The sequence below is a fragment of the Podarcis muralis genome, chromosome 3, assembly GCF_964188315.1.
Source record: "Podarcis muralis chromosome 3, rPodMur119.hap1.1, whole genome shotgun sequence".
In the NCBI taxonomy this organism is placed as follows: Eukaryota; Metazoa; Chordata; class Lepidosauria; order Squamata; family Lacertidae; genus Podarcis; species Podarcis muralis.
The window spans coordinates 39,535,353-39,559,672 of record NC_135657.1 but is presented as its reverse complement, the minus strand read 5'-3'; the positions used below and the strand labels follow the sequence as shown (position 1 = coordinate 39,559,672).

The 24,320-nt window shown below is 43.2% G+C and overlaps 1 protein-coding gene and 1 long non-coding RNA gene across 2 annotated transcripts; one reads left to right on the top strand and one right to left on the bottom strand.

Annotated features, from left to right (window-relative positions):
* Positions 1–4,580: 4,580 nt before the first annotated feature.
* On the bottom strand, positions 4,581–16,891 carry FAM98A (family with sequence similarity 98 member A). Its single transcript, XM_028724311.2, has 9 exons — positions 16,661–16,891; positions 16,196–16,303; positions 13,947–14,095; positions 13,486–13,620; positions 12,478–12,662; positions 11,058–11,138; positions 9,556–9,672; positions 8,252–8,419; positions 4,581–6,384 (listed from the first exon to the last, which is right to left on the bottom strand). The coding sequence occupies exons 2-9, from the start codon at positions 16,246–16,248 to the stop codon at positions 5,608–5,610; spliced, it is 1,665 nt and encodes a 554-aa protein (XP_028580144.1). The 5' UTR covers positions 16,249–16,303; positions 16,661–16,891; the 3' UTR covers positions 4,581–5,607.
* A 119-nt stretch (positions 16,892–17,010) lies between these two features.
* Positions 17,011–20,523, top strand: LOC114594513 (uncharacterized). Its single transcript, XR_003706004.2, has 2 exons — positions 17,011–17,567; positions 20,457–20,523. It is a non-coding gene; the product is annotated as an uncharacterized LOC114594513 (long non-coding RNA).
* Positions 20,524–24,320: the final 3,797 nt, after the last annotated feature.

Genomic DNA, 24,320 nt, shown 5'->3' with positions numbered 1-24,320 from the left:
TGCAGTACAGAATGTTTAATGCAACTCAAGAATATACCGAAGCAGTGTGTCCTTCTGCAGAGATCATTTATGAAACCAAATTACACGGGTAAGCTATTGCCTGCCTGTGCTAAGCTTTCCTGGCTAGAAAATGAGAAAAACCCCTGTCCCCATAACAGTGTGTCAGAATGTTTTATTCTACAATTTACCGACCATCTATCTTGCACCCAGATACTTGGGTTAGAGGTCTCTTCCGTGTTACTGCACTACTAAAAGCCAGAGAAAGCATATAAAAACGAATTCTGTAGTACAGTGGTGCCTCGCAAGACGAAATTAATTCGTTCCGCAAGTCTCTTCGTCTTGCGAGTTTTTCGTCTTGCGATGCACGGTTTCCAATAGGAATGCATTGAAAATCAATTAATGCGTTCCTAGGGAAACCGCCTTCAGACCAGGTCCGGGGACAATCTGTCCCCTGACCTCTTCTGAAGGCTGGGGGGGGGGACAAGGGCTTTTCTTCCCACCCCCAGCATTTTAAAAAACCCCGGGACAGCGGAGGACTTCTCCGCTGTCCGGGGCAATCTTAAAATGCTGGCGGGCGGCATTTTAAAATCGCCCGGGACAGCGGAGGACTTCTCCGCTGTCCGGGGCAATTTAAAAGCCCCTGGGAAGGCAGGCAGGGGGGACAAAGATTTTCGCCCCCCCCGCCCGACTTCAGAAGAGGTCCTGGACCTCTTCTGAAGGCGGGCGGGGGCGAAAGTCTTTGCTCCCCCCTGCCTGCCTTCCCGGGAGAGCGAAGAAAGGCAGCGCGTTTCTCCGCTGTCCCGGACGGCTTTTGAAGGCAGGCGGGGGGGGGGGGAGCAAAGATTTTCGCCCCCCCGCCTGCCTTCAGAAGAGGTCAAGGACCTCTTCTGAAGGCGGGCGGGGGGCGAAAGTCTTTGCTTCTCCCCCCCCCCCCCTTCAAAAGCTGTCCTGGACAGGCTTGCGGACCTCTCCGCAAGCAGCGGGAGCGCTCCCGCTGCTTGCGGAGAGTTGCCAGCATGCCGAAGCCTGCGCGCGCTGAGATCAGCGCGCCCAGGCTTCGCGGCCCCGCCGCCCGGCATCGGAGCTTGGTTCAGATGCCGGGCGGCGGGAGGAGGCGTTCCCGCCCCCCGCCGGCATCGGAGCTTGGTTCCGATGCCGGGCGGCGGGAGGAGGCTTCCCGCCCGCCGCCCGGCATCGGAGCTTGGTTCCGATGCCGGGCGGCGGGAGGAGGCTTCCCGCCCCCCCGCCCGGCATCGGAGCTTGGTTCTGATGCCGGGCGGCGGGAGAAGGCGTCCCCGCCCCGCCGCCCGTTCCGATGCCGGCGGCGGGAGGAGGCGTTCCCGCCCGCCGCCCGGAATCGGAGCTTCGTTCCGAAGCCGGGTGGCGGGAGGAGGTCCGAGGACAGTGGGGAAGACGCGCTGCGCTTCCCCGCTGTCCCGGAGATTTCCCTATGGGCTTTCGTCTTGCGAAGCAAGCCCATAGGGAAATTCGTTTTGCGAAGCGCCTCCAAAACGGAAAACCCTTTCGTCTAGCGGGTTTTCCGTCTTGCGAGGCGTTCGTCTTGCGGGGTACCACTGTATTTATATTTATGCTATGCTAGAGAATAGGCATCCCCTCTAGTTAATTTACCTAAATGGTTAAACAGTTCCTGACTGATCTTTGGAACTGTCCAAGGATGCACCAGCAACAATAATGTTTGATAAATGATGCATACAGGACCTTGTTCTGAGGGTTTCCCTGAACTATTGAGACTACAAAAATAACTGGCAGTATTACACAAATTCTGCCAGAACCAAAACCCCTGAAAACCTGGAGAGGCACTGCCAATCAGCATGGAGAATGCTGAACTAGATGGGTCAATGCTGTGATTCAGTACAAGGAAGCTTCCCGTGTGTCACTTAGATGTATCCTGGAACCATACGATGACAGTCACTCACATACTGTAAATTTTTTTCCATCTGCTGGCCAGCCTCTTTCTCTTGTACAATCATTTCCTAGCTCAAAAAGACTCATGGTATCCTATAGCCAGCACCATGCAAACAGGGCTAGCCACAGGTTTTTTTAAATAGCTGTATCACCAGGAAGGAGAATGACCAGCATAATTGGCCTTGCCCACATAGTTCCAGTCTGCGACTGTTGACAACAAAGCAAGTTGTTGAAAAGGAGCCAGAGGTAACTTGAGAAAGGCCCCATTTGATTCTGGTATCTGCACATCCATCCCAATTCCATAGCCACTTCAGACGGTCTCTAACACAATTTTGTTACGGATCGAATCTAAGGAGCAAGCAGCTCCTTAGAATACTAAGGAGCAAGCAGCATTTTATTCAAGCACAATTATGTTCACTAGTGTTAACTCATTGTTCAATTAATATGGTAGATTAAACGGCACTACTGCACGTTTCACCCGTGCAAGCAGAATGCCTTCATGTTCTATAACAAAGTTCTTTTACATTTTCATGGGTATGTGTAACTTATTCAAAGATCTCTGAAAACTAGTCTCACAGCCTATCCTAAGCACTGCTGGTTCCCAGCAAACTGTAACAAGGCATTCAGAGATACCAAGCTACTTGAAAATCTCACCCTATTTCCTTGCACCAAATCAGCAATATTTATACTCAAACTTAGCCCTTTTATTACTTTCAGTATCATTTGTGGTATAGCATAGAAAGGTTGCATTAAAAACCCAATGCTTTCTGAGACCAAAACCCATCTGCACAGAGATGCAGTAATTTAACGCCACGTGGAGACAAGGATGCATGATTTCCTAGGACATGGAACACAGAAGCCACTTCAGTCTATTAGTAGGAATCGAGAACAACCTTTGGTGCTGCTTTTTTTTTTTTTTTACTTGTGGATCAGCAGCAACACCTAGTGGTCATAAAAACTTCAACAACTTGATTGACCATTGTGATGCCAGTATGTATACTGTGACATTTTTTGAATTTTTGCCAAGTCAGAGGTACAGTGGGCTCCAGAATTCTGTGCCCACAATCTTATTCTGTGTTAAGTCTGTTGGTTTCCAAGCTATACACACCTAATGCTAATGGGTTACGGTTTACAAGTAATCTATACCTTACACATAAATAAGAATTAATGTACTTCTAATAAGCTATGCAAAGTAATTAAATGCAATTAACCTTCTAATCAAAGTATAAAATACACATACTGAGTTAAATTGCATGCATTTACTTGCTTTCCGTATCTTAGTACGTTTACAAAAATCAGGTTTATGGTGAATTTAGGGTGTCCTTCTTGGTTAAAGACTTTGGTGGCAAAAGGCAAAGGAGAATACCATATAAGGAAACTGAAACTGAGTCCCAAGGTCAGGGAAGAGGAGCAAGTACAAAGCTGATTTCTAGGCATACAATAGAATGATAGCCCACTCTCCTCTCATTTTTTAAAGCAGTTTAAAAACACTTGCCAACACTTGATCAAGATGTTTTCTACATCCATGAGAATTAGCAATTTGGCTATGAATATGTTCTATGCAGGGAAACATAACGTTTATACTCCTTGACCTATAATAGCATCTAGGATCAAAAATTGCTTGTGATCAATACACCTGAAGGGGCAGAATCACTGCCTTCCATTTCCCTGCCACTACTAGCTGTTCTACTTGCTGCAACCAAGAAACAGGCAGACAGGTGAGAAGCCCCATCCCTATTTGCAAGGAGCTTTTTGACCTCCGGTGGAAGCCACTAAATGTCTCGCATTCTTAAAATCTAGGAGGCAAAATATATAGGTGAGACAGCCTGTTCCACCTGTCTAGTGTTTAATTGTCTAGTGTTTTTAACTATTCCTGCCAACCCCCCCTTGTGCACGCAAGAGGGAAATGTGCACTTGGGAGAGAAGTACATGTGGTCTGTGCGTGTGGGTCAGATGCATGGATGTGTGGCCTCTGTGAGAGAGAAGTAGGTGAGGAAGGAAAGGCAGTATGAATATTGTGTTGTCTCTCCAAGAGGGAGAAATGTGGTGTACACCTGAGTGGCAGATGAATGTGTTTGTGGAGGAGGAGGAGGAGTTTGGATTTGACATCCCGCCTTTCACTCCCCTTCAGGAGTCTCAAAGCGGCTAACATTCTCCTTTCCCTTCCTCCCCCACAACAAACACTCTGTGAGGTGAGTGGGGCTGAGAGACTTCAAAGAAGTGTGACTGGCCCAAGGTCACCCAGCAGCTGCATGTGGAGGAGCGGAGACGCGAACCCGGTTCACCAGATTACAAGTCCACTGCTCTTAACCACTACACCACACTGGTTTGTGGTTTGTGTGTGTGCAGTGTGTATGAGTGTGTGGCCACGTTGTGTATTTTTTGGGGAACTGGGGAATGCTTCCTATTCTTATTAGCCAACCATGTAGTAACTGTGGTGTGACGTCGACACTCAGGACAAAAGCTTACTTCCCATGGAAAGCCTGACACTTGGGCAGCAGCACTGTCTACTCTTTCCAAACTTGGTCCATGCCCAGTGGCAGCCATTTTGTTGCTAGCATCCACAGCATTTTCTCTAAAGTCAAGCTGTGCCTGCTGGCTCAAAAATATTGGTAACCCATGCACTAACTGAAAGTTAAAGAGAAACAAACCAATAGGAGAACAGATACTTTTATTGCTCACCTTTTATACAATAGCACACCTTCAGCCATTTTTCTTTCACAGCTTGACAATGTTTCTGTACACACACGCACACTCACACTCACACACAAAAACCCCCCAGGCAAGGCGCACTGATGTGACTTTTAGTAAGGAAAACTGTAACAATCCCACCTGAAGGGCATTTTGTCTTAAGTTAGATGCCCAAAATTGAAATCCTCCTATAATTGCTGATCAGTGGTATTAACTCGTGCACAAAACAAGTTTCAGCTTGCCATTACTGCTAGCTAATTTCAAGTAAAAATTAGGCTGGTCGGGGGATCAACTGTTTTCTGGTGTGTGAAATGAATCTGAATTATGCTGAAGCACAAGGCTACATATACTATCTGTTCACAACTTAGCTCGGTTTGTTATATGACCTTTGCGCGGCATGACAGTGGTTGGGTCTCTGATGGGGACATGAGTGTGGTTTTGATCAATGAGAGATAAGGCTATTGAACAAGTCATCAGCAGTAGAGCTCATATAATAGACATGGACTCCGTGAAGTAGGCTGCAATTCTGTGCAGTTACAAATGCAGAAATCCAACCCACTTCAAAGGGTCTTGCACACAACTAACTACACACACCTGCAGCTTTACAATACAGGTTTGAAGTCAGCTTGTTGTCTACAGAAAATCAGGGTGAAGAGCAATATTCAAAGTGGCTTGAAGAGCGGAAGATTCTTAAAGGAAGAATGAGCTCATGTAAAAACTGACAGACATACTAGTTTGCATATTAAAGGTGTGACAGACATGTACTCAATTTTCCTTTAGTGAACAGAACCAGGGCTGCTGTCAAAGTTCTGAGCTTCCTGGAGTTGAAATGCTGCATTTTAGGCAGCATCAGACTTATGCACACCTTTCGCAGGTGCTCAAAAGCAATCATTTTCCGGAAGCAGCCTGACATGGCCTGGTACTAATTCAGAAAGAAAACCATAGAAAATCTATTACATGAGCTCTGCCCAAATGGAAGCTTTTGCAGCCTCAGCTTGTGAAGTGTCTTCCTTGTCCAAATCCAGACTGATTGTACTGATATCCCCCATGTTGGAAGTGCTGCTCAAATTGCCCCCCTTGATTAAAGTTCTGTGCACCTCTTGCTCCCCCCCAGCCACCTCCTTGCCCGCCACGGCCGCCACGACCACGGCCGCGGCCTCCTCCGCGGCCTCCACCTCGATCATTGGAGTGCCCATCTTGATATCTGTTGTCTTGCTGGTAGCTGCCGCCACCACCTTGATATCCGCTTCCTGAATATGAAGATTGATAACCACCATAGCCACCTCCTTGATAGCCGCCACCACCGTGATAACCCCCAGTTTGAAAGCTTGCGTCTCTGTAGTTACTATCCCTATAGTTGACATCTTGATAGCCACTTCCTCCACCATCAGTCCAGCCTCCTTGGGGTTTGCCTCCTCTGCCTCCCCCTCTGGCTCCATAGTCATAGCCACCACGTCCTCGCCCTCCTCGCTCGTGACCCCCGTGTTCATGGCCTCCACGGCCTCCGTAGGATGTGTCGTACCCTCCGCGGCTGCCACGGTCGTAGCCTCCTTGGTCATATCCTCCGCGGCCTCCTCGGTCGTGGCCCCCTTGCTCATAACCTCCACGACCTCCATAGGACGACTCATAGCCACCTCTGCCACCCCTGCCTCCACCACTTTGCTGCTGAGGACCATCTTGCCTTTTTTGCCACGGTGGCATTTCGGGAGGAGGAGGTTCAATTTCGTTGGGTCTGCCACCTCTGTCAGGCACTCGGCCCATTAATACCTAAAAGCAAAAGAAGGCAATGTGTTGGAAGAATTAACATAAGGGAAGAACTGCGCTACTTACAGTGTTAAAAACTCTGATATCTAAGCTAATCGCCAAATGGCACCTTAAACCTAGGTTATGGGTGCCACAATGGAATGTCTACATGCTTTTTTTTGCAATTGATATTATTCATTTCATTTCTATACCGCTTTATATTTTAAAGAACAAATCTAAAAGTGGTTTGCAACACATCAAATAAAGCAATCCAGAATAAAACAAATTCAAACTTCAAGGAAAATATTCCAGATCCTTCTCTAAGGACCTGAGTCTAAGTGACATTTGGCTTTTCCCAGTTGCCAGCCTGGCATCCAGAGATCTCCATGTGATTGCAACTGGACCCACGCCAGTCACAAAGCATGCCTGGTACCTGAATAATTTATAACACTATTTAATAATCTGAAAACACTGTACTTTTAAAAAAGGAGTTGAAATGGAAGTGTACAGAGGTGATGTACTGAAGAAGGGGGGTGGGAAGGATCTTTCAGCAGTTCAATATGTAATCCTTTATTATAGCAGTGTTTAGGGATGGAGATGGTCCACATCTGGAATGCAGAAAAAATGGGCTTCCTTGCCCATTACGTTTCATTTTTAAATTTTCTGTTAGATATTTTCTCTTATTGACATGAGGTATCTTCCAGATAGATTTTACATTTTGGGACTCAGCGATCTATTGCTCTTTTGCTTTAAATCTAAGGAAGCTTTGACTGTATTTTTTTCATTTCTGAAAATAATTAGTCTTGAAGAGGTAGTGGTGGTCCTTGTATAGTGGGGGCTTTGTTTGGGATACCTAAATGACTACACAGTGGCAGCAAGAGATATAGGGGAGTGGCAGTGCATTAGAAAACAGGCACAGCCACCAACACTTCGCATGGGTACTTTTGGGCTAGCATACACTGGTCACCACCTAAAAAAAACAACTTTAAAAAGTGTTCTGCTGGGTGCACTGCTCTGGCAAGCGCTGGCAATGGACACTAGATAATCGCTATTTCCCCAGAGGGGCCGGGGTGTGTGGGGGAGAGAAAGTGGGGAGAGCAGCCAGTGTAGCGCAGGGGACCACCTCAAGCCCTAATTAGGGGAAGAGTATGACTCTCAAATATAATTGAGAAAATTCATGGCTGACATAGAATTTGCATCCACATCCATCCAGTCCCACATGGCTTCCACTAGGTTTTGCTAACTTTGTTGAAAGTCAAAATATGCTTCCACAGATAAGCACAGCTACAATAGAGGATTTTCTTGCTACATGACTACCTTGTAATACTGCAAACCAGTATGACACTCTTACTGTACCTTGTGCAACACCAATTTATTATTAGCATGTACCTAGACTTTTGCCAATAACCTTTAGGTAATAATATCTAAAAATACTCTTAAGTAAACAAGGAACTCATTCTCAGATATAGGGCTGTTTTTAACTCAAAAGGCTGATCCTCTCTGCCAGAGCTCTTCAACCTTAGGTCCCTGGTGTTGTTGGACTACAACTCCCACCATCCCCAGCCACCTTAACCAATGGTCAGGGAGGACGGGAGGTGCAGTCCAACAAAACAGGGGCCCCATGGTTGAAGAACCCTGCTCTGTGCTATATCAACATGTGACACAGAACAGTTAACAACTCCTGTCCAATGTAGCAGGTTGAACAGTTGGCATTGAAACCAGCCCCCCCCCCAATGCCATTTTGTAAACCTGGTAAAAGGACCCGTGGGAAGGGAGAGGCAAAAACAGAGTGTGCATTGTATGTGCTGAAAGCATGCAAAAATTTCCCCATCAAGTTATTTAATATCCACAGCACAGTAGGAACTAAATTATATCAATGTGACAAAGGTACCTTATTAATAGCACATGCAGTCTTTTCTCTGATGGACCCGCTGCTCGTCCTCATAATCTTTGACAAGTCTTGCCGAGCTGCCAAGAGGTGAGCGACAGATATAGCGCATTTGGTAGTAAGGGTGGCACGCTTCGGCTGGTAGACTTTAGCCAATTTCTCTGTTTGGCTCTGTAATCCAAAAAAGAAGAGAGTCAACAGATGTAAACAAACATTCAGCTAAAAATTAATTATTTACCAATTTAAACAACAACAGCTCCAAGGACAGATCAAGGCCCACGTGGCAGGCAACTAACAATTCATGAGAAATGCTGTGTGAGCTCATGGGAAAGTGCCTAATGGGACAATATACAGTGGTGCCTCGCAAGACGAAAAGAATCCGTTCCGCGATTCTCTTCGTCTAGCGGTTTTTTCGTCTTGCGAAGCAACCCTATTAGCGGATTAGCGGCTATTAAAGGCTTAGCGGCTTAGCTGCTAAAAGGCTATTAGCGGCTTAGCGGCTTAGAAAAAGGGGGGGAGCGGGGGGGGGAAACCGCAAGACTAGCAAGACGTTTCGTCTTGCGAAGCAAGCCCATAGGGAAATTCGTCTTACGAAGCAACTCAAAAACGGAAAACCCTTTCGTCTAGCGGGTTTTCCGTCTTGCGAGGCATTCGTCTTGCGGGGCACCACTGTAAATCCAGCTTCGGAGTAAATCCAGCTTCGGAGTAAATCCAGCTTCGGAGACTTCCCCAATGTTACTTTGTTTTTCCACTACCTATTTCGCCAACCATTTTCCAAGTCTGTATCTTATTCTGCATTTCTGAAACTTGTTCAGGCTGCATTTTAAAATTGCAGTTTCCCCCATTTACAGATCTCCTGAGAAAAAATGGTTCAAAATAAATATTTATGAGGCACTGTAATATAGTGATTTTGGTACATTTTGTGAAACAAATGATTAGCAATGCTATGGGGTAACTATTCAATTAGAAGTGGAAAAGTGCAAAGTGGTAATAATCGTTTCACGATGACATTCTTATACTGGCAACACATGTGAAATGCAGATACGCAGTGAGCTACACTGAAGTTTTCACTTGCCCCTAGCACAAGTACACAGCTGGTGATTAAATTTACTCCTAAGTGTCAACAAAAGAGTTACCAAATGAAATATAAGCTTTAAACAAAAGTGCTTAGTACATTCAGAGACAAGTCAATTAAATTATGGAATACTTCCACCCCCATCAGCGCCATCAGAGAGTTTTTTTGGCAGACAGAAGAAGAAAAAAAGCTCTTTGCAAGGCCAAAGCAAGTTGCAGAATGCAAACTGTACCTTTGCTCGATCTGACCAGCCAAACGACTGGACAGTCACATCCAGACGCTTCACTAACAATTTCCTCCGGACTTCATATTCATTGGCTATGGCTTGATTAATAGCTTCAATTTTTTCCTGAAATAAAAATGCATATCACATATTACACTGCTTCTCAGCCAAGGCATTCCTAGTGTGCAATGTACTAGAGTACTAAGCCAAGAAACAGCATCTCAGGCCCATGTGCTCCCCAATCATGTGCTAATCTGGGGGTTTCGATCCCAGTCTCTTAACACCATAACACCATAGTTCCCTGGTTCCACTGTAATGGGGACTTGCAGATTAATGTTAGTTTACTAGCTACAATTTTAAAGCACGGTCTGATTCCTGGCAAGTTAAACCAACATCAAATGACTGCTCCCCATTTTGGATGTAACAGAAAACCATACTTTAAAGAGGTCAGGACTGAACGGTCAAAGTCACTGAGCAAGACAGGGAAGCTAAGGGAGGGTACAAGAGTCAACAATTTTTCCTGGCTTGATCAACTACGGTTTATGAAGCCACAAGTGTTACATGCAGACCAGACCTTGGTGGTTAATCCATCATTCAATTCACATTTACTTTACATGCAAAGAACAGAAGAGGGAAAAGTCCCATGGGGTTTCTCAGTGGAAGACAGCATTGTATCCTCCAGCACTACCTCAAAGACGTTAAAATTTTGAAAATTCTAGAATTAAAGTAGCCTTCATCTTGACAACTATCAAGAACACAACAGTTCCATAAAGACTCAAACGTTTTAAATCCAAATTGATAAAACTAACACAGATTCCTAGAAGAACTATAATATCAGTGTTCCTATTAGTGCTGTGACTGTAATGGAAGGCCAAGGTTTACATTTTCTTATCTATAAAATAAACACAACTATACATATTAAGAACAAATGCCAGGAAGAGAAGCATCAGATGAAATGTTCCAAGTAATTGGCTGCAGAATAAGAAAAAGGACCTCTGCAGCTCCTACTTAAAAACTTTACTGGGGATGCCAAGACTAATTTTAGGATGGGCTATAGTTCCTGCCAAACAATGGCTCAGCATCATTGAAGACTTGGAGAGTAAAACCTTCCCCATATCAGGATGTCTAAAGACCCAGATGCTCTGTAAACTCTATTTATAGGTGTATAAATATCACGCACTGCTGAACTGTCCCTACCCCAAGTTGCATCGCTGCTTTAATTATGGTTTAATATAATCCTTAAATATGAGGTTCCTCATCCTGCATTCCTGAGGGATGTCAAGATATAACAATCAATTGTGAATTTGGATGTGTTGAACTTGGGACAATCAAGAATCTATTTTCTCAAGTGCATTTTGCTTCGCTCTAAGTAAAACTGAGAACTTGATCAGAATTGGCTAGGCCTTGAGAAAAATCATCACACAGTTTTGCTTAATGTACATGAAAGAAAATATATAAAACAAAAAGAGTCAAGGATAGAATAAAAAGAGTTTTACAGACGTATGACTTACCCAATGAACTGGACCCAGTGGTTTTGACAGTAAAGGTTTTCCTACATGATTTGCAGGAACCTTTGCTAATGTTTCTTTTAACTGTAATAAAAATATACTATGTTAGTATAGAATAGCACAGTATTGTATAGTGAATGCTTGCTCTCTTCCCCACCAAACATATGGATTTGGAAGGGAATTTGAATGCTTCATACATAATAGAAGCTACACAAAAGAATACATTCCTATAATTTTCAGATAATTGTGTTGGTTTAAAATAAGAATCTTCTGCAATTCTTTAATAACATCATTTTGGCATCAGTAAAGTAAACAACCTCTTATTAATGTGGGAAGGACAGACAACTTAAAAAAAATTCTCAATTCAAGAATGAAAGCCTCTTAACTGTATGTCTCGGGGAAAATAAGTTGCAGTGAGTTCTTCTGCTCAGGGTTCCAGGTGCTGCATTCCATTCCCACCAGTGAACATTCTTTGCCCACTGAGCATGCTTAATTCTCACTGGCCGGTTGTTTGTTTTGCAATGGGGACGTTCTTGTGCCCAACCCTAGCTACATTAAAATTTCTGATCACTCTATTAATATCTATGGGCAGGCCTCACTTCCACATCCCTGGAGACAATTTAAAATAGCTTCTCAGTGTGAACTAGGAAGTGACCTATTCACACAATGAGATAGTGCTTTATAAACTTTCATTTCTAGCCATCCTATTCCACTGACAGTTTCCCCCCGCCCTCTCTTAGTCTCTCAATATTCCATGCCACTTAGAGGATTCGGTCCCCTGCCCCCCCGACAAACCTTTTCACTCTCAGGGGTTAGTTATAACTGGTGAAGGTTGTCCTTAAGAATGAGCCTACCCTGTATACGAAGATCATCTTTGGAAGCCCTTCTCCAAGAGTCCCCACTAAATGCAGCAAGGTGGGGGAGATGGAAGAAAAGGGCCCTCTCAGTGGTGGTGCTACATTAATGGAAAGCTCTCTCCAAGGTGGCTTGCCTGGTGCCTATTCCAATGTCTTTTCAGCACCTTTCCTTTCCTGGCCTTTCAGTCCCTAATTTTACCCATTGTACGTTTTATGCTACTTTATCTCCAGTATTTCAAATTCATTGCTTTAAACTATGCATTTTCCTTTGTATCTTATTGTTTTATTTGTAAGCAGCCTTGAAATATGTTTACTGAAGAGCAGCATATAAATCTATTAAGTAAACATAAAAACAAAAGCCTAATGAATAAGTGAGCTTGGATCCCAGGGCTTGCTTACGGTGCTCTATATACACATTCGAGCTTTCCCACCTATCTGTTCTTGCCATAGTCCATCATGCTCCCAGAAAAGTCACTTGCTTTCTTCAGAATGCCATTCCACTGCAGTAGGATGACAGATGTAAATCATGGATTCAAGCTATGTACCTCAAAACCCTCAGTTCTTACCTTTTTTTCTATTCCACTGAAGAACTGGAACATAGTTATGTTGGCAGGAGGCTTGGACATGCCCAAAGCAATACATATGCCTTTCAGCTCCTGAAAGACTTCACTACCACCCCCCTCCTGGGCTTTTTTGGGAGGAGCATTCACACAGAGCATTCTGGCAGCTTCCAGTTCTGAGATGAGGTATGCTGAAGGAAGAAAAGCTACAATTTAGCACCTTTTAACAAATATCTGCCTTAGTTAGTTGTGAACATAAAAGAAACTATTCTGGATTCCATAACATATTTATGTTAACTGAATGAGAGGTGAGGTTCAGATAAGACAAGGATCTAAAAAACAGAATACCAAGTGGCAGATCTGCTAAGGGTAACAGTGCTCAAGCAAGCATGGAATGCCTTTGCAGAATGTGATTTATTAATTTAGACATTCAGACATTGCTTTTTAAGCAAACCTCACAAAGTAGTTTACATAAGAATAGAGCATGAGACTTTTAATCTCAGGGTTATGGGTTCAAGCCCAACGCTGGGCAAAAGATTCCTGCATTGCAAGGGGTTTGAGTAGATGACTCTTGTGGTCCCTTCCAATTCTATTAGGATAAATATCAGATAAAACTCTGTACTAAGACAGCACAGACAAAGCACAAATAGGGGTGGGGGGAAGCTAGATCTCTTCCAAGAGCAGGATGGTTCTTAAGTAGCTGGGGAGAGCTGCTATTCCTTTGTGTTTACTACATCACATCTGAATGAGATGTCTTTTCACTTTCAAATGCTGACAAAGTTTGTTCATAACAAGCAAAGAGAAAAATGCTTGGTTGTTGTTGTTTTTACTTGGACAGCTTCCAATATGATACAGACAATATGAATCCAAAGCTTCAACAGATCCGACTATATTCTCTTTCTAAATATCACAGTATCATAAGTTCTGAAGAAGGATCAGGGAAAGGACAAGTGTCCTAATTATCTCCACAGTGGCACAAAAAGAAACAAAAATATTTTGTTATTTTCAACTTACTGAGCAGCAGCAGGCAGTTCTTCTGATTGAGAAGGCGCTTGGTGACATCTCCTGATATTAGTGTTGTATATGGGCAGTTCATTTCACCCAGTAACCCACTCATTTCAAGCTGGAACTCATCTGCTTCCGTGGGACCTTAAGACACAGATCATTTTCATTTAAGAGGTTCAACTATTAACTCTTTGTCAAGAGTTAAGACAAAGTTACATTATGAAGAGACTGCTTCCATACATGTTATCAAGATTCAAGGCTGAAGATTAAAATAACCTATTTCCTTTTTATGGGTATGTAGGCAAAAACAGAATGTGGCATTGGGCACAGTATTCAGCTTCCTGAGAAGTTCAACTTGCATGTGAAAAACCTATCACATCAGATTTGGAAGCATCTATACCAGCACAAGTTTTCAGAGTTAATAAGAAAGACATAAATAAATCAATGGTGTCAGACTCATGATTACTCACTGTTAGTCGCTTGCACATTTTCTTCTAGTTTGCAAAATAGCCTTAACTCTGACACTAGCCAAGCACAGAGTTTAGTATATTCAGGGGAACTGGCCCCCCCAGAAGCTGCCTGGGTCAGAGCACCGTCTTCTAACAATGGGCCTTTGTAACTGGCAAACAAACAAAAATAAGAACATGTTATTAAAAGCCACTGTACAATTTCTGAGGTATGTAATCCATGCATATTTGGTGATAACACCACTAACACTTCAATATATTTATCTGGAACACCAGTCATTTCAAAGGTACTTCCTTCAAATTAGCATGCTTTGAATTGAAGTCTATATCCTCATCAGCATCTTTATTTTTTTGCTCACAATCTTCCCTTGTTATAATTATCTCTCTCATTCCTTCTTCTCCCTAATGCCTGATGCCCTTGCCTCTTTCTCCCTTTGGTCCTTCCTCTACTGCTCCTTGCCCTTGCAAAGTTTAGATTATAAGCTCCTTGGTGCAAGGAACTGTCCTCTTTTTGTCAGCTGCTGGATTGCATTTAGACTGGAGATGTAAGATACATCTAAACAACAATAAAAGTATAGTAGTGAAGATAAGGGGGAAATATACATTCATTTTTTGCTGCACTAGCATGCTACGTCTCCCCACCACCACGTCCCTGAACAACAGAATCAAGGAGAGAATTCAAAGAACTGATGCAGATGTTTTGGGACAACTGCCCAGCCAGCCATAACAATGCCAAAGAGATAAGCCCCTGTTCTGCTTTAAAAGCAGCTTTTCTCTTTCAAATTGGGAACCACTGTACTCACAGTACTACCCCATGCATGCACTTTCAGCACTTCTTTGGATCCCAATCCAGGTCTTTACTGAATAATGCAAGCAAATTTGTTTTTGAGAACACACATGACAAAATTCCTTACCATTCATAGTGTATTATCTATTACTACTATTTACAGAAAACTCAGAAGATTTGCAACAGTAAGCAAAATCCTCTGTTGCAGGCATTTTAAAATTTTCTGCAGCAGGTATTTCTAAATATTTGCTAGCTTATCATCTTTTTTTCCTGAAAAGCCAAACAAATCAAAACAAAAACTACAGGAATTGTGCCATCTTACAAAAAAGAAGCAGCAGCAGCAGCTAGAGAAATGTTCCAAAAGCAATGAGAACCTTTTGTACAGTATGCTTTTAATTGTGTGGGTACAAGAGAGAAATAGCATTACTAGTCCCCACACCACATAAACGGAGCATCACACTTGCCTCATAGAAAAGGCTAAAGCATGATTAACATTAGTCTAGGCAGGTTTCCTTGGTACTATGTCTCACTGTGTTCATTTAGGCTTACTTTTACATATGTGTAGGGCTGCAGCATGAGAAATACTTTGTGCTAAAAGGGAAGGATGAATGGCAACTGATTCATATTGTAGAATATATTTATAGGGAATAACAGTAAATATTATGGAGAAGGAGCACTGAGGTGGTGGGGGGGGGTCAACATTGTAGAAATTTCTTTGTGGAGGTTTTTTAAATGATGCTGGACTGCCAGATAGATTTTTTAAAGTCTGCTGGATGAATGTGGCCCTGCCTTCATGCACAGCACATGGCGGTAACACCAAATACTCTGTGATCTTGGGATGCCTTGAAAGGTGGTGGAGGCAGACGGTTGATTTGCATTTTCAACCATTTTTAGTGCTATTAGACAACGCTGTGAGATTCACAAAGCAGTTCATAATTCAGTTGAACGTAAGTTAGTTTCATTTGCAGATGATATACTTTTGTTCATTTCAGAACCTCAGACCAGTATACCCATCTTGATGCAAATGATAAGACGCTTTTGGTAAAATATCAGGTTATTCTGCTAATTGGTCCAAATCAAAACCCTCCTCCAAAATAAAGCTCATAGTGGTTTCCAATCCAGTTCATCTCCACAGCTGCTTTATTTCAGAAATAAATCATATGGTTCGAGACTGTTTACTAGGCCAAAGAGAATGGATCTTTCAGTGCGCAGAATGTTATCTTGTTAAGAAACCGCTATAGATATTGCCTTTTTCTAACACTGAGCACTAACCTCCCCTCCCCACCTCCACGCAACTCCCCCCCCCCACAACACTTCAAGAATTTAGTGATGATTAGTACTGTAAATGATTGCCCCACAAAACACAGAGCACGGGGGTGAGGACACATAACAAAAAAAATAAAAACTTTTTTTTAAAAAAAATCCAAAGTACAAGTTATTTAGACAGATTTGCTCTCATACATACCCGAGGTCTTCCAGCGACTCTAGGATGTCATTCTCCATGAGCTCAAACTCCATTTCCGGGGCTTCAGAATGAGCACAAAAGAAAAAGGGGGTTGGAAAAACCTAGAACCTGCAATTAACAAACCCAGACTCGGTTAGCAACGCCTGAGAGAATGCAGCGGTCACCATAATGACTGGCGCAGAGTGGCTTGAATGCCCTGCTCGCCTCACGGTTCGCCTGGGGAGGGGGATATCGAGCTCGCCCCCCACAGACCTGCCCCCCACACCAGGAACAGCCCCACTGAATGCCCGACCACAGACCCCCCCTTCCCAGGCGCCACTGTCCCAGAGGTGGGCAGGCGTTCAGGGGCTCCTGCTTCCGTTAAGAACTGGCTCTGGCCTGCCTGGCCCCCACCTCCCCGCCCTACTGAGGGGCGCCGTTCCATCCCGCCCAGCAGCGCCCCAAACCTCCTACCCCGCAACCTACCTTTCGTGCAGCTGCTCCGCCGCCGACTGCTGGGTTGGCATGTCAGGAGGTGGGGGAAGGGCGAGGAGAGGGGGAAGGCCCCCTTTGCCTGACCTTTCACCTCACGAGGGGGGGCGCCTCCAATCTCGCCTGATTGAAAAAAATGCTCCGCTCTACGCCTTGACAACCCTCCTGTTCCCTCACACTCTGCCTCTAACGGTTCATATTGGTCTAAGAAAGCCTCTCTTTTTATCCCTTAACGCAGGAAGTTATATTTCAGAGCGTCAATAAATATTCTCTTCAGGCACAACTGTTGGGCAGCCCTAAGAGGACTTTCTCGCTTTCCCTTTCCTATCTCTATATAAAGGAACCACGTTGGGAGGGGAAAAAACCCCTGGGCCTGAAAGGAGGAGTGGACGTTGTGGGAGAAGGGACAAACTACTTCAAGAGACGGGCGTTTCCGCTTTGTGAAACTACACGAACCAGCATGCAATGGTTCACCTTTCGCTACTCTCCTAGCCGTTCAGCTTTTATGGAAGCTGCGCTGAAGGAGCAAATATCGGCGTCCTCGTGAGAAATGGAATCTCTTCTAGTTATTGAGGATTGCTGAAGCATGATGAAAATAGTATAGAGTGGCGGCCAACAATAGCTATTGCAAATTACCACTTTCAGCCCCGAAAAGTGGTAATTTTGCAGTAGCTATTACCACTTTTGCAAAATAAAAGTATGACACGGGGTCTTCTCAGGAGCACAAAAAGTAGATGAGCAGGTAAAACTGTTCCAGGACTGTACCACTTCAGATTGCAGGTGTGATAATCAGGAAAGAGAGAAAGACCTTCCCACTGACCTCCCTAGCGCAGTGCTGCTGACATTGCAATGTGTCCACTCAGAAATAAGCCACGCTGCCTTCTAGCAGTCTTATTCCCAGGTAAGCAAGCATAGGATTCCAGCCTGCCTAAGCCTTCCATTTGTAGCCAGCCAGTCTGTAGGATGGTGAAAGAAGAGACGGCAAGGCCCATTTCCATCAGCTGTATTTTATTTTTATTTTGCTAGTCACACATCTTATGAAAACAGGATTGTAATAGAGATTAAGGAGAACAGATAGCCATTTCTTTAACATGCAAAGAAGGAACCTGTGACTTTTCAGATGTTGGACTCCCATCAGCCCCAGCCAGCTAAGGCAAAGGTCAGGGATGATGGGAGTCCAAAAACCAGTCTTTGCTCCATGTTAGATTCTATGTGTGAATCCCACCCCCAAAGTAATTCAGCCTACCTCAAGGGTGGTTGTGAGGATAGGTGAAGAACCATGTACACCACCATGAACTCCTTGGAGCAGTCAGGCTATAACTGTAAAATATATCTGCCTTTCATAGTCCAGTAGCAATTTTAGTGCTTTATTTCTTAGCACTATTACTCCCTGCCCCCACCATTGATGACCACTTTCTCTCATTCTACCAGCTTCGCTCATCTTCCTCCTGTGATGGTTTATAAAGTGAGAACTGTCCAATGATAATTGTTTCATGTGAGTTTGCTAAATAACATAGGTGGAGGTGTGTGAATACTTCATTTTGTTTATGGCAAGAAAACTGTCTCTGCAAGGAAAGATGGGGTTTGTCCAGCAGTGCTTCTTAGCGGATCAAAGGGTTGATCCCAGGTAAGAAAGCAGCTACAGCAGAAACGAGGCAACCCAAAGCTCTCAATGCTGTCAAGGGTGTTCTTTAGGAAAGGGCAAATCCTATCTAGTTGGGCCCTGAGAGACTAGCTGAAAAGGTGCTTCATGGTATATGTTTGAAAAGGAACCAGTAAGTTCACAAATGTTCTAAGATAAACTGTAAAATGCCACTTTGAGCTCAAGCAAAATGTGCTACAAATAATTTACATGCTTGAGACACATCTTGGGCGAAAAGATATAGTGGGCAAAGAATAATTTATAGCCCTGAAGAACTGGCCTGCTCCAAAGACTTTATGAAAAATACAAATCATTGGGGTGGCAGTGCAGCAAATTTTCTGGACAATACAGTAAATCTACCACATGGGTAGTATGAGGCTGGACTCACACCAGAGAAACTTAAACAACCAAGTGATCTAGATATAATTTGGCATTGAACCAGAAGACCTCAGGTTTATATGGCTGCAGTTGGCCATCCCAAAATGCAGAATGATGCCACTTGCAGAGGTACTGCCTTGTCATATTTTCAGATTTAGATTGTGGAAGATAACTTTTTCCAAGATCTGTTAAATCGGCTAGCAGAATCAGAACCTCTTCTTTGGCATGATGTCATTCTGGAGCAATCAAAGTGCTGGTGAGAGGCTGTTGGAAGGTGACTTTCCCAGCTCTCCAAGAAGCCTCTTTTGAGTGACCCTCCTGAATAGGAAAAAGAATTTAAAAAAATAGACATCCTGCTCACAGGAGGTGCTTCTGCCTGCTTTTTAGACATCCACAACTTTCCACGAACCATTCTTCACCCATCCAGGAGCGTTTCCCAACCCTCAGAATGTTTTTTGAGGCACTTGGAAAACTGCTGGGAGCAAGAGAGGTTGGGGAAGTCATAACCTAAGAAAAAAGCCCTGCTGGCTCAGACCAAAGGCCCATGTAATCTAGCATTTTGTGGGCAAGCTTATACCTGCATGAATATCCCACTTTTAGCTGCATTCATTTCCTGAAACATAATTGTGTTGTAGGAGATTCATGAGATATACTGCCCCCCTACCCTGGCTGGATCACACCAAAGGCAAGGCCTATCCAGCATTCTGTTTAGTAGCCAGCCTATATGAGAAGCCCACAAGCAAGGATTGAGCACAACAGCATGCACCCTTCTCTCCTACTCATGCCTTCCCGGCGATTCATTTTCAGAAGCATCAGACTAGATACAGTGGCAAGTCAATTCCATTGTTAAACTGAATGCTGTTTGAAGTACAGTGGTACCTCAGGTTAAGTATTTAATTCGTTCTGGAGGTCCATTCTTAACTTGAAACTGTTCTTAACCTTTAGTGCCACTTTAGCTAATGGGGCCTCCCGCTGCCGTTGCACCTCCAGAGCACGATTTCTGTTCTCATCCTGAAGCAAAGTTCTTAACCCGAGGTACTATTTCTGGGTTAGCGGAGTCTGTAACCTGAAGCGTCTGTAACCTGAAGCTTTTGTAACCCGAGGTACCACTGTACTTCATTTTGTCCTGAATCTCTCACCATTCAACTTTAATGGTTGATCCCAGAGTCTAGTATTATGGGAGACCTATCCACCTTTTCTACAGCACCATGCATGGCATGCTTTGGCAGCCCCATGCTTCCCTGGATCCAAGCATCATTTTTAAAACAACTGCTAGACAGGCTTCATGAAATAGTGACTGGAAGCACTGTATCAATCAGATCCTGGTTTAACATTTGAATTTTTAATCAGTTTTCACATTGAGATAAGGAATAAGACACTTGCTGCTCTGCACTGAAATAAAGTTAATTATGTAGTTCAGGGCTGGGGGGAAATTGCTTTCCAGAAGTTGCTGAACCACCACTCCCATAATCTCTTACAAACATTGGCCATGTTGGCCAGAACTGATGTAAGTTGGAGTCCAACATTTGGGGCTGCAGGTACCCCACACTGATGTAGTTACTAAAAAAAAGTTGCTGAAATAATGTCATGGTGCAAAAATAAATCCCAGACACCAGAGTAATTTTACAATAAGCATTTTAATGTATTTGTTTAAAATACAGTGATTTGACACATTTCAGTGATGATACCAGAAATTTTATAGTAACAGTTAACTATGGATAATTAACTTTCATTTTTGTTATCTACCTCTTTTTCTTTTACATTATGAAGCTCACCTGAAATATTCCACTCCAGTATACCTTCAGGACAGGAAGAACTGGGCAAGAAAACTCCCCCCCCCCCAGAAAAAAAGGGGGGACACAGTTCATGCAAATAAATACCAACCTTGTTATTGTTAGATCTGTTCAAATATTCTCAGGAAGTATCAGAATTGCTCAAATAAACTAGAAATAAAGGGTGGTCATCAAGAGTGAACACTGCATATTTATCAAACCATTGCTTTTTGCCCTGTCATTACCCTTGTTTTATTTTGTCTATGCTAGAGGCTTCTGCTGTGCAACCCTCCCCAAGGCTTCTCTAGAATGGAATGCCAAGGTCTCTTGCAAAAGTACTGGCTGGTCACAACATAAAAATTACTCTGCTCCCGAGGCCTGAAATGCATACAGGATTGCCCTGTTGCCATACTTTTAAAAACAGCAACTTGGAAGTTACTTAAAATACTTTCCCCCCACCCCCCATTCTAATATTGCCAGGTATTTTGGCAACCAGTCTTATTTCTGTTCCACTAACCTATGTTCAGCTGCTGACTTTTCAACTAAATGTTAAAAAAGATTCAGAGGACTTCCTCCCAGTGTTAAAGCTAAAAACTTGAGAATTAGCATTGTGCTTTGCTCGTTCTGATGGTGTTGGATTTTTTGTGTGCTGGAGTGGAGGGAAAAGATAACTTTAATGCATGGAAACTGCCAGTAGCTTCTCCAGGTATATTATTTTTTAAAAGTTGGCGTGAGGGTGGAGATGCAAAATCCCTATCCATGGAAGAATGCAATCCCCACCCCTAACTTTTAAAAATGTAAATGTCAGACACCAGCAGGAGGAAGAATGTGTTGTTCTTTAAGTGCTCTCAAGAGACACTAATCAGGGGGTAGTCAATGCAGTGCCCTCCAAATGTTGTTTACAGCTACCATCACTCCTAAGTACAGGCCATGCTGGCTGAGAGCTACAGTTCAAAACACCTGGAAAGCACTACATTGGACCTCCATGCAGTAACCAACAGGCTCCCCTGCAATTAGGGCAGTGAAGGAGGGGAAGGCACGCTAATTCAGCAGCTAACGGGCAAGACCCCAGGAACGATTCAACAAGTTGCGAAACATCATCAGGATCTGACGCAAATCACTATGACTGCATATGCACCATACATTTAAAGCACACACCTGAAGAATCGTTAAGAACAGTAGTTTGAGAAGAGTGCTGGGAATTGTAGCTCCATGAGGTGCAAACCACAGTTCCCAGGAAGCATGGGTGGGTGGGTGTGCTCGAAATAGTTTGTGTACACAAGGCTAAATCACTCTAATTTGATAAACAACCCCTTGTGTAGGAAGACTTAGAATGATATCCAACGTTAGTCATACTCAAGACTCACTGGAAAAAAATGAATTAACATAGCTTGTTTGCACTTTAACTACCTGTACTTTTTAATCTAAGGACTCAGCTATACAGCTGCAAATGAAACATAGTGTTTTAAGTGCAATATACAATGTTACACTAGATAGCGATAGTGAACCTTATGCTAAGTTCAATGTATTTTTAAAAATGTTTTCTTTTTTTTAAAAAAAAAGCATTTCCAGAACGATTTTTATATTTGTGTAGATTCCACCTAAGTGCCCTGAAATGTATCCATACCAATATTTATTTGCCCCCAAGTATTTAAAATTTAATTCTCAAATCTGAGCAAATGCTTGGTGTTAGTAACGTGGCCGATAACCACTTAAATCAAATGTAGCAACACACTAAAGCACATGTACTATGCAATCACATTCTATGAGAATCCTCTTATTCAGATTAGAATAAGAAATGTGCCAGAGAACAATACCCACAATATTCAAGAGGCTACTTATATCCCTCAATGCAACTATGCCATTGTCTCCCCAACTAACAGGAAGAATCCCAGATCCCTAACAAAAAGACAACACTGTAGATGCATGCATATGTTAATAACCTGAAACAATTCATTCTGAAAACCTAGAACTTAATTCAGCTTGCATAAACTTTAAACATTAACCTTCACTGAAGTTGCAGAAAACCACCTCAATGATCTTTGTTTACTAAGGTAGCTGGTGACCACAGATATATTTTCTAGTGCTTACAAGAAAATTAAATTGTATTTGACAAGAGAAGTCAACATGTGTCACACCTGTACACAACCAGCTGTCCTGTATACTACACCATTTCTACCCCTATTTCTAGGACCAGAAAAAAGTTTTTCCTGAAACTTCCAGCATTTGGCTTCATTGGATGGTCAAAATTATAGAATTATAGAGTTATTCTTCCTACCATACATGATTTTCTACATCCTTATCGTCACTTCTTGGCTTTTTGGGTAAGATCAAGTGTACTCACCTCTTTTCTAAAATAAAGAGCCTGAATGTTGTTAACCTTTCCTTATGCACTTGTTCCAGTCCCTTGATCCAATTTGGTTGCCTTTTTCTGAACCTTTTCCAACTTGAGGTGACCAAAACTGCACACAGTATTTCAAGTGTGGTCTCACCAGATATGTGTAACATTATATTGGCAGTTTTAAAGATCCTGAACGTGGACATCACTTTTGCCATTTGGTTCACGCTTATCCTCTATGTGTCTCATTCCTGGCCAGTCACTGAAAATTCAGGTCCCATTAGCATATATATAGTACTTAAAAGTATGATCTCTCTGCACCTTACTTTGAATTGCATTTGCCATCTTACTGCCCATTCACCCAGTTTGGAGATCCTTTTGGAACTGCCTGCAATTCTTTTTAGCCACATTGAACAATTTGCTATCAGCAGCAAACTTTGCTATCTCCCTGATCAACCCAAACTCTAGATCATTAATGAATACATTAAGAAGTACAGGTCCCATACTGATCCTTTGGAGTCCTCCATTGGAAGAACTGTCCATTTATTCTTACTCTGTGCTTCTTGCTACTTAACCAATTCCTGATCCATAAGAGGACCTCTCATTTCATGTCTGTTACGCTTACTCAGGAGTCTTTGGTGAGATACTTTATCAAATGCTTTTTAGAAGTTTAAGTACACAGTATCAACTGGGTCACCTCAACCGATATCCTTGTTGACACTCTCAAGAGAACTCTAGAATGTTGAGACAGGACTTACCCTTGCAGAAGTCATGCTGGTTTTGTTTCAACAACTCTTGTACTTTTATATACCTCACAATTCTATCTTTAATAATGCTTTCCACCAATTTTCCTGGAACAGATGTTATGCTAACTGGCCTGTTATTTCCCACATTCCTCCCACCGCCCCCCCCAAAAGTTGGCTACTTTTTATCAGTGTGTCTGATCTTAGGAACTATATTTTTGTTAAAAGATCAGCAATTTCACATTTGAAATCTTTTGAGAAAGGCCAGGTGGATGCCACCCAGACCCTGTGATTAGTTAATTTTTGTTAATAAGGGCAATCCCTTGTCATCACAATTTGTTTCCGTTTCATCACATTGTGAATTCATGTGCATAGGCCAGGGGTCTGCAACCTTTAAGACAAAAAGAGCCACTTGGACCCGTTTCCAAAGGAGAAAAAAACTGGGAGCCGCAAAACCGGGAAGGTGAAGTCGGGACGGTGCATGACTAACGCACGCACTGCCCCCATGCGATGTCACAGCCAGTACAGTGTTGCCTCGCAAGACGAAAAGAATCCGTTCCGTGAGTCTCTTCGTCTAGCGGTTTTTTCGTCTTGCGAAGCAACCCTATTAGCGGCTTAGCACTATTAGCGGCTATTAAAGGCTTAGCGGCTTAGTTGCTAAAAGGCTATTAGCGGCTTAGCGGCTTAGAAAAAGGGGGGAAGCGGGGGGGAAATTGCAAGACTCGCAAGACGTTTTCGTCTTGCGAAGCAAGCCCATAGGGAAAATCGTCTTGCGAAGCAA